Consider the following 10,538-nt stretch of genomic DNA (forward strand, 5'->3'; position numbering starts at 1 on the left):
ACAGCTAGTTAAAGAGCTATGACATGGCCAGCTGGCTAATGAGCTATGACATGGACAGCTAGCTAACGAGCTATGACATGGCCAGCTAGCTAACGAGCTATGACATGGCCAGCTAGCTAATGAGCTATGACATGGACAGCTAGCTAACGAGCTATGACATGGCCAGCTAGCTAACGAGCTATGACATGGCCAGCTAGCTAACGAGCTATGGCATGGACAGCTAGCTAACGAGCTATGACATGGCCAGCTAGCTAACGAGCTATGACATGGCCAGCTAATTAACGAGCTATGACATAGCCAGCTAGCTAACGAGCTATGACATGGCCAGCAAGTTAACGAGCTATGACATGGCCAGCTAATTAACGAGCTATGACATGGACAGCTAGCTAACGAGCTATGACATGGACAGCTAGCTAACGAGCTATGACATGGCCAGCTAGCTAACGAGCTATGACATGGCCAGCTAGTTAACGAGCTATGACATGACCAGCTAACTAACGAGCTATGACATGGCCAGCTAGCTAACAAGCTATGACATGGCCAGCTAGCTAACGAGCTATGACATGGCCAGCTAACTAACGAGCTATGACATGTCCAGCTAGCTAACAAGCTATGACATGGCCAGCTAGCTAATGAGCTATTACATGGCCAGCTAACTAACGAGCTATGACATGTCCAGCTAACTAACGAGCTATGACATGGATAGCTAGTTAAAGAGCTATGACATGGCCAGCTAGCTAACGAGCTATGACATGGCCAGCTAGCTAACGAGCTATGACATGGCCAGCTAGCTAACGAGCTATGACATGGCCAGCTAGCTAACGAGCTATGACATGGACAGCTAGCTAACGAGCTATGACATGGCCAGCTAGCTAACGAGCTATGACATGGCCAGCTAGCTAACGAGCTATGGCATGGACAGCTAGCTAACGAGCTATGACATGGCCAGCTAGCTAACGAGCTATGACATGGCCAGCTAATTAACGAGCTATGACATAGCCAGCTAGCTAACGAGCTATGACATGGCCAGCAAGTTAACGAGCTATGACATGGCCAGCTAATTAACGAGCTATGACATGGACAGCTAGCTAACGAGCTATGACATGGACAGCTAGCTAACGAGCTATGACATGGCCAGCTAGCTAACGAGCTATGACATGGCCAGCTAGTTAACGAGCTATGACATGACCAGCTAACTAACGAGCTATGACATGGCCAGCTAGCTAACAAGCTATGACATGGCCAGCTAGCTAACGAGCTATGACATGGCCAGCTAACTAACGAGCTATGACATGTCCAGCTAGCTAACAAGCTATGACATGGCCAGCTAGCTAATGAGCTATTACATGGCCAGCTAACTAACGAGCTATGACATGTCCAGCTAACTAACGAGCTATGACATGGATAGCTAGTTAAAGAGCTATGACATGGCCAGCTAGCTAACGAGCTATGACATGGCCAGCTAGCTAACGAGCTATGACATGGCCAGCTAGCTAACGAGCTATGACATGGCCAGCTAGCTAACGAGCTATGACATGGCCAGCTAGCTAACGAGCTATGACATGGCCAGCTAACTAACGAGCTATGACATGTCCAGCTAGCTAACGAGCTATTACATGGCCAGCTAGTTAACGAGCTATGACATGGCCAGCTAGCTAACGAGCTATGACATGGACAGCTAGCTAAATAACTGAGCAGACACACTTGGAAGAGGTAGTCAAGACCAGGAAGTCTTCATTCTGAGATTAACCTATCCAAATCTAATCTCTTCCATTTCAGTATTATATCTAAAGAGCCATATGTTGACAAGACCAGGATTGGAGTTTATGGCAAGGTAAGAGCCGTTTTCTCCTGATAATTTATTAGGTTCATAGGTTGAATGTAGTAGTATCTGAATTGGATGGAATTCCCTTGATCCCCTTGTATTGTGCATTATCATTCTGGATACTGACTTGATGTGCTAATCACCCTGCTTTTCAATATAGAAATCACAACGGAGGTTCTTTGAATCTCTGCTTTCTCAATGGAACTTATTGAGGGTTATTTTAAGTTAGCTAGCTGCACTCTTCAATTTCAGTGCAAGCTGTCAGTGTTCATGCTGACCTGTGTTTTTTCCAATGCTGGAATTAGGTGTTGCAAGTCAATTTAAAATAGACATATTAGATGTGTGCTGCTAGCTTATCAGTTACCTTTGGATCAAATAGATGTAGTGTTGATAGATTCTGGCACTTGAAATAGATGTAGTGTTCATGGATTTTGACACCTCTGAAATACAAATTTTTCGAAATCCAAGATGGCGTAGCAGTCGGACGTGTGTTTTTGTCTTGTCCTGTCCCGTGTATATATCATTTTCTTTGTATATATTTCGTATATATTTTAATCTCACTTTCCATCTACGGACTGAATATACTCTCCTACCACCCGCCTCACCCAATGTGGTACGGACCTGCTATTTTTATACTCTAGAACCGGAACCCCCATCAGAAGCTAGCTAGAAAGCCAGTTAGCCACTGCTAGCGGTCCTCACCGTTAACTCGAACATCAGCCAGCCCCAACCCGGTCAATTCCTGCCAGTCTGCAGAGCGCGATATCAACCCAGAGCATATCGGACTGCTTTTTCTCCACCACATCTCCGGATTCCTACCGCAAGCTCTGAATATTTATACCGGATCATCGCAGCTAACTAGCTGCTATCCGAGTGGCCACCCCTGGCTAACGTCTCTGTCCCAAAGCAAACACCAGTTAGCCTGGAGCTAGCCTGGAGCTAGGCCCACCTCCCTGCTAGCCAAAGAGGTCCACCAACCAATTCTTGGGCTACAATACCTCTTTTGCCAATTGGCCTGGACCCTTTACTGCTGACACGGAGCCCCACCGATCCATCACGACGATTTCAACATGCTCTTCCGTTGCGACGTCGCCGGATGCCCATCTGCTATCCCTGGTCCGCAAGCTGTCTGAATCGCCGTGTCTCCAGCTCGCCTAGCGTAGCAGCGACTACGTAATTGGCTCCCTGACTCATCTAGCGCTACTCATTGGACCCTATGATCACTCGGCTACACATGCCTCTCCCTAATGTCAATATGCCTTGTCTATTGCTGTTTTGGTTAGTGATTATTGTCTTATTTCACTGTAGAGCCCCCAATATGCCTTAAATAGCCCTTTTGTTCCACCCCCCACATCTCACCTGGCTTAACTGGTGCCTCTAGAGACAAAACCTCTCTCATCGTCACTCAATGCCTAGGTTTATCTCCACTGTGCTCACATCCTACCACTCCCTTGTCTGTACATTATGCCTTGAATCTATTCTTCCGTGCACAGAAATCTGCTCTTTTTACTCTCTGTTCCGAATGCACTAGACGACCAGTTCTTATAGCCTTTAGCTGTACCCTAATCCTACTCCTCCTCTGTTCCTCTGGTGATGTAGACGTTAACCCAGGCCCTGCAGCCCCCAGCACCACACCCATTCCCCAGGCGCTATCATTTGTTGACTTCTGTAACCGTAAAAGCCTTGGTTTCAAGCATGTTAACATTAGAAGCCTCCTCCCCAAGTTTGTTTTATTCACTGCTTTAGCACACCCCACCAACCCTAATGTCCTAGCCGTGTCTGAATCATGGCTTAGGAAGGCCACCAAAAATCCAGAAATGTCCATCCCTAACTATAACATCTTCCGACAAGATAGAACTGCTAAAGGGGGCGGAGTTGCAATCTACTGCAGCGATAGCCTGCAGAGTTCTGTCATACTATCCAGGTCTGTGCCCAAACAATTTGAGCTTCTACTTTTAAAAATCCACCTCTCCAGAAACAAGTCTCTCACCGATGCCGCTTGTTATAGACCCCCTTCAGCCCCCAACTGTGCCCTGGACACCATATGTGAATAGATTGCCCCCGATCTATCTTCAGAGGAGTTACAGTGGGGCAAAAAAGTATTTAGTCAGCCACCAATTGTGCAAGTTCTCCCACTTAAAAAGATGAGAGAGGCCTGTAATTTTCATCATAGGTACACTTCAACTATGACAGACAAAATCAGAAAAAAAAATCTGAAAATCACATTGTAGGATTTTTGATGAATTTATTTGGAAATTATGGTGGAAAATAAGTATTTGGTTACCTACAAACAAGCAAGATTTCTGTCTCTCACAGACCTGTAACTTCTTCTTTAAGAGGCTCCTCTGTCCTCCACTCGTTATTTGTATTAATGGCACCTGTTTGAACTTGTTATCAGTATAAAAGACACCTGTCCACAGCCTCAAACAGTCACACTCCAAACTCCACTATGGCCAAGACCAAAGAGCTGTCAAAGGACACCAGAAACAAAATTGTAGACCTGCACCAGGCTGGGAAGACTGAATCTGCAATAGGTAAGCAGCTTGGTTTGAAGAAATCAACTGTGGGAGCAATTATTAGGAAATGGAAGACATACAAGACCACTGATAATCTCCCTCGAATCTGGGGCTCCACGCAAGATCTCACCCCGTGGGGTCAAAATGATCACAAGAACGGTGAGCAAAAACACGGGGGGACCTAGTGAATGACCTGCAGAGAGCTGGGACCAAAGTAACAAAGCCTACCATCAGTAACACACTACGCTGCCAGGGACTCAAATCCTGCAGTGCCAGACGTGTCCCCCTGCTTAAGCCAGTACAGGCCCGTCTGAAGTTTGCTAGAGAGCATTTGGATGATCCAGAAGAAGATTGGTAGAATGTCATATGGTCAGATGAAACCAAAATAGAACTTTTTGGTAAAAACTCAACTCGTCGTGTTTGGAGGACAAAGAATGCTGAGTTGCATCCAAAGAACACCATACCTACTGTGAAGCATGGGGGTGGAAACATCATGCTTTGGGGCTGTTTTTCTGCAAAGGGACCAGGACGACTGATCCGTGTAAAGGAAAGAATGAATGGGGCCATGTATCATGAGATTTTGAGCGAAAACCTCCTTCCATCAGCAAGGGCATTGAAGATGAAACGTGGCTGGGTCTTTCAGCATGACAATGATCCCAAACACACCGCCCGGGCAACGAAGGAGTGGCTTCGTAAGAAGCATTTCAAGGTCCTGGAGTGGCCTAGTCAGTCTCCAGATCTCAACCCAATAGAAAATCTTTGGAGGGAGTTGAAAGTCCATGTTGCCCAGCAACAGCCCCAAAACATCACTGCTCTAGAGGAGATCTGCATGGAGGAATGGGCCAAAATACCAGCAACAGTGTGTGAAAACCTTGTGAAGACTTACAGAAAACGTTTGACCTCTGTCATTGCCAACAAAGGGTATATAACAAAGTATTGAGATAAACTTTTGTTATTGACCAAATACTTATTTTCCACCATAATTTCCAAATAAATTCATTAAAAATCCTACAATGTGATTTCCTGGATTTTTTTTCCTCGTTTTGTCTGTCATAGTTGAAGTGTACCTATGATGAAAATTACAGGCCTCTCTCATCTTTTTAAGTGGGAGAACTTGCACAATTGGTGGCTGACTAAATACTTTTTTGCCCCACTGTAGGTGACCTAAACTGGGATATGCTTAACACCCCGACCGTCCTATAATTTAAGCTGGATGCCCTCAATCTCACAGAAATTATTAAGGAATCTACCAGGTACAACCCTAAATCCATAACCATGGGCACCCACTTAGATATCATCCTGACCAACTTGCCCTCTAAATACACTTCTGCTGTCTTCAACAAGGATCTCAGCGATCACTGCCTTATTGCCTGCGTGCGTGATGGGTCCGCGGTCAAATGGCCACCCTTCGTCACTGTCAAACGCTCCCTAAAACACTTCAGCGAGCAGGCCTTTCTAATCGACCTGGCCCGGGTATCCTGGAAAGATATTGACCTCATCCCGTCAGTAGAGGATGCCTCGTTGCTCTTTAAAAGTGCTTTCCCAGCCATCTTAAATAAGCATGCCCAATTCAAAAAATGGAGAACCAAGAACAGATATAGCCCTTGGTTCACTCCAGACTTGACTGCCCTTGACCAGCACAAGAACATCCTGTGGCGTACTGCATTAGCATCGAATAGCCCCCGCGATATGCAACTTGTCAGGAAAGTCAGGAACCAATATACTCAGTCAGTTAGGAAAGCTAAGGCTAGCTTTTCAAACAGAAATTTGCATCCTGTAGCACTAATTCCAAAAAGTTTTGTGACAAAGTAAAGTTAATGGAGAATAAGAGCACCACCTCCCAGCTGCCCACTGCACTGAGGCTAGGAAACACCGTCACCACCGAAAATCTACGATAATCAATCATTTCAATAAGCATTTTTCTACGGCTGGCCATGCTTTCCACCTGGCTACCCCTACCCCCCTGGCTACCCCCACCTCCCCCCCCCCCCCCCCCCCCTCCCTGCTTCTCCTTCAATCAAATCCAGACAGCTGATGTTCTGAAAGAGCTGCAAAATCTGGATCCCTACAATCAGCTGGGCTAGACAATCTAGACCCTCTCTTTCTAAAATGATCTGCTGAAATTGTTGCAACAACTATTACTAGCCTGTTCAACCTCCCTTTCGTATCGTCTGAGATCCCCAAAGATTGGAAAGCTGCCGCGGTCATCCCCCTCTTCAAAGGGGGCGACACTCTAGACCCAAACTCTTATAGACCTATATCCATCCTGCCCTGCCGTTCTAAAATCTTCGAAAGTCAAGTTAACAAACAGATCACAGACCATTTCGAATCCCACCATACCTTCTCCACTATGCAATCTGGTATCCGAGCTAGTCATGGGTGCAGCTCAGCCACGCTCAAGGTCCTAAACGATATCATAACCGCCATCGAAAAAAGACACTACTGTGCAGCCATCTTCATCGACCTGGCCAAGGCTTTAGACTCTGTCAATCACCGCATTCTTATCGTCAGACTCAATAGCCTTGGTTTCTCAAATGACTGTCTCGCCTGGTTCACCAACTACTTCTCAGATAGTGTCAAATCGGAGGGCCTGTTGTCCGGACCTCTGTCAGTCTCTATAGGGGTGCCACAGGGTACAATTCTCGGGCCGACTCTTTTCTCTGTATATATCAATGATGTCGCTCTTGCTGCTGGTGATTCTCTGGTCCACCTCTACGCAGACGACACCATTCTGTATACATCTGGCCCTTCTTTGGACACTGTGTTAACAAACCTCCAGACAAGCTTCAATGCCATACAACACTCCTTCCGTGGCCTCCAACTGCTTTTAAATGGTAGTAAAAATAAATGCATGCTCTTCAACTGATTGTTGCCTGCACCCGCCCGCCCGACTAGCATCACTACTCTGGACGGTTCTGACTTAGAATATGTGGACAACTACAAATACCCAGGTGTCTGGTTAGACTGTAAACTCTCCTTCCAGACTCACATTAAGCATCTCCAATCCAAAATTAAATTTAGAATCGGCCTATTTCGCAACAAAGCATCCTTCACTCATGGTGCCAAACATACCCTTGTAAAACTGACTATCCTACCGATCCTTGACTTCGGCGATGTCATTTACAAAATAGCCTCCAACACTCTACTCAGCAAACTGGATGTAGTCTATCACAGTGCCATCCGTTTTGTCACCAAAGCCCCATATACTACCCACCACTGCGACCTGTATGCCCTCGTTGGCTGGCCCTCACTACATATTCGTTGCCATACCCACTGGCTCCAGGTCATCTATAAGTATTTGCTAGGTAAAGCCCTGCCTTATCTCAGCTCACTGGTCACCATAGCAGCACCCACCCGTAGCACGCGCTCCAGCAGGTATATTTCACTGGTCATCCCCAAAGCCAACACTCCCTTTGGCCGCCTTTCCTTCCAATTCTCTGCTGCCAATGACTGGAACGAATTGCAAAAATCACTGAAGCTGGAGTCTTATATCTCCCTCTCTAACTTTAACCATCAGCTGTCAGAGCAGCTTTCCGATCACTGTACCTGTACACAGCCAATCTGTAAATAGCACACCCAACTACCTCATCCCCATATTGTTATTTATCCTCTGCTCTTTTGCACCCCAGTATCTCTACTTGCGCATCATCATCTGCACATCTATCACTCCAGTGTTAATGATAAATTGTAATTATTTCGCATCTATGGCCTATTTATTGTTTTACCTCCCTACTCTTCTACATTTGCACACACTGTACATAGATTTTTCTATTGTGTTATTGACTGTACGTTTGTTTATGTGTAACTCTGTGTTGTTGTTTTTGTCGCACTGCTTTGCTTTATCTTGGCCAGGTCGCAGTCGGAAATGAGAACTTGTTCTCAAGTGGCCTACCTGATTAAATAAAGGTGAAATTAAAATTAAAATGTAGCGTTGAGAGATTATGACACCTGAAATAGATGTAGTGTTGATAGATTCTGACACCTCTGAAATAGATGTAGTGTTGATAGATTCTGACACCTCTGAAATAGATGTAGTGTTAGATTCTGACACCTCTGAAATAGATGTAGTGTTGATAGATTCTGACACATCTGCAGGATGTTCATAGAGGGAAGAATAATTATGTTACCTCCGGCCAAGTCCATGTGTCTTACTGGGAAAAAGGCAGCTGATGTATTAGAGCATGTCCACATAGGCTTAGCTTCATACTGAACTAATCATCCACAATGAGGAACCTAAACTATGGAGGAAGCTGCAACTTGCAGTAATGGTCTTGGGACATTTTGCATTATTCATGAGCTACTAGCCTGGTCCCAGATCTGTTTGTGCTCAATGTGCTGTATAGCATGACAATGACCACAGGAAGATGTCACAAACAGATCTGGGACCAGGCTAATGACCTACTGCTCTTGGGTCTCCAGACTCAATCTTCAAACTGAGCTTGAAATAAACCCAAAGGTTATCTGTCTATAAGCATCAGTTACAGTAGCCTGTGGAGAAGCCTGATGTTGATGTAGGATCTCTTTTATCTGTCTGTCTGTCAGGTGTATGGAGGCTATGTGACCAGCCTGTTACTCAGCGCCGAGGATTCCCTGGTGAAATGTGGTGCGGCTCTCTCACCCATCACGGACTTTGACCTATATGGTAAGGTGTGTGTGCCACTATGGTGCCAGACAGATGCTGTCAGTGTTAATCACACCAGCATCATCCTGCCATGGTATTAGCATCACCTCAGCTAAAAGAGGAAGAGAGATGGTGTGTGTGCGTGACAGCATGTGTATTAGAAAGAGAGACTTGGGAGGGAAGTGTGAATTAAAGCAGGTGTGGGTGTCAGACTGGTTTCTATCTGAAAAGCTGCTAGAGAGTGAAAGGTAGTGTTTGGTGCTGGATGTGTTTGAGTGCTCACCTGACAAGTCTTTTCTGCTGTTTATGATGTATTTAGGTATACGAGGTATAACACGCTATATGGTGTTATTAGAGCTAGCTTTTACCACTACATCCCTTGGTGTGAGCTAATGAATTCATTCCTTTTGATGACCTCTCTTCCAGCATCAGCGTTTTCAGAGAGATACCTGGGACAGCCCAAGCCTGACCCAAGAGCATATGCGGTATGCCTTCTTTATTAAGCCTTCACTTGGACTCCATATGTATGACCTCTGTGTTTTTCTATTGGGTTGTTAAATAATATCTTTGGCATTCATCCACAGATGGCCAATCTAGCACACAGGGCATCTCAGTTCCTGGACAAGAAGTTTCTGATTGTTCATCCAACAGCAGATGGTACGAGAACCTTGAAATCAAACATTTCTAGCCCAATAAAATTATTTGTGTTTTTAACAATAAGATGATATGTGTTGGTTTCCTTTTCTCTCACTAGAAAAAGTGCATTTCCAGCACACAGCGAAATTCATCGCCCAGCTGATCAATGAAAACGCCAACTACACTCTGCAGGTGGGGGCTACTTCCCAGAATTACACACATATAAATTAGATGTATAGAATGGCTACCATCAATAAGGTGCACCAATTTAACTGGAACTCACAAGACATTGTGTCATGGGAAGCAGAGACATTGCTCATATGCTAAATCAAAATTCTTCACAGTGATTTGTCCTGTTCTATGGAGGTATATTTTGGGCTGGAGCTGTTGTACAGAGAAACCACTGACCAGTTCTGTAATCCCACGCCAGCAGAGGGATTACACCACACAATACCCCCCCCCCCCCATTTAACTTAATGATATTATATTCCCCTCTTATGATGCTTGCTTTCACAGGGTCATCTAATCCCATTAAGATATGGAGCATTTAGAAGTCAGTGTTTAGTTTATCGCTGCCCCATAGGTCCCCTTATATGCCCTGCTGTGTGTTGACTGACTAAGCCTCATCAGTAATTCAGCCACTGGGAGTTGTCTGATACATTAAATTAAGCGGCTTGATTGGTGATGTTAATAATAATATGTTTATATGGCCTAAATGAACCTAGATGTGCATCCAGAGAAATGTGATTGGATGTGTGGTGACCAGTGTGCTGTGTTCCCCCTCAGATCTACCCAGACGAGGGCCACTTCATCCACAGCGAGGCCACGCGGCAGCACCTCAGCCAGTCACTGGTCAACTTCTTCGAGGAGTGTTTCCGGCTACCGGACAACGTGTTCGAGGAGATACTGGAGGAGGAGATCGAGGAAGAGGGTTAGCCTG

General features: G+C 45.4%; 1 protein-coding gene across 5 annotated transcripts in view; it reads left to right on the top strand.

Moving 5' to 3' along the window:
- The window catches only part of dpp6a (dipeptidyl-peptidase 6a), a 370,639-nt gene extending 360,101 nt beyond the window's left edge, over nucleotides 1-10,538 (top strand). For all 5 annotated transcript variants that reach the window (XM_055881840.1, XM_055881843.1, XM_055881842.1 and 2 more), the window contains 6 exons: nucleotides 1,780-1,834; nucleotides 8,884-8,983; nucleotides 9,389-9,447; nucleotides 9,547-9,619; nucleotides 9,717-9,790; nucleotides 10,385-10,538. In XM_055881840.1, coding sequence (XP_055737815.1) covers nucleotides 1,780-1,834; nucleotides 8,884-8,983; nucleotides 9,389-9,447; nucleotides 9,547-9,619; nucleotides 9,717-9,790; nucleotides 10,385-10,534 — 511 coding nt within the window. In that variant the 3' untranslated portion in view covers nucleotides 10,535-10,538. The remainder of the gene's footprint in view (nucleotides 1-1,779; nucleotides 1,835-8,883; nucleotides 8,984-9,388; nucleotides 9,448-9,546; nucleotides 9,620-9,716; nucleotides 9,791-10,384) is intronic.

The sequence above is a fragment of the Salvelinus fontinalis genome, chromosome 25, assembly GCF_029448725.1.
Source record: "Salvelinus fontinalis isolate EN_2023a chromosome 25, ASM2944872v1, whole genome shotgun sequence".
NCBI classification, from domain to species: domain Eukaryota; kingdom Metazoa; phylum Chordata; class Actinopteri; order Salmoniformes; family Salmonidae; genus Salvelinus; species Salvelinus fontinalis.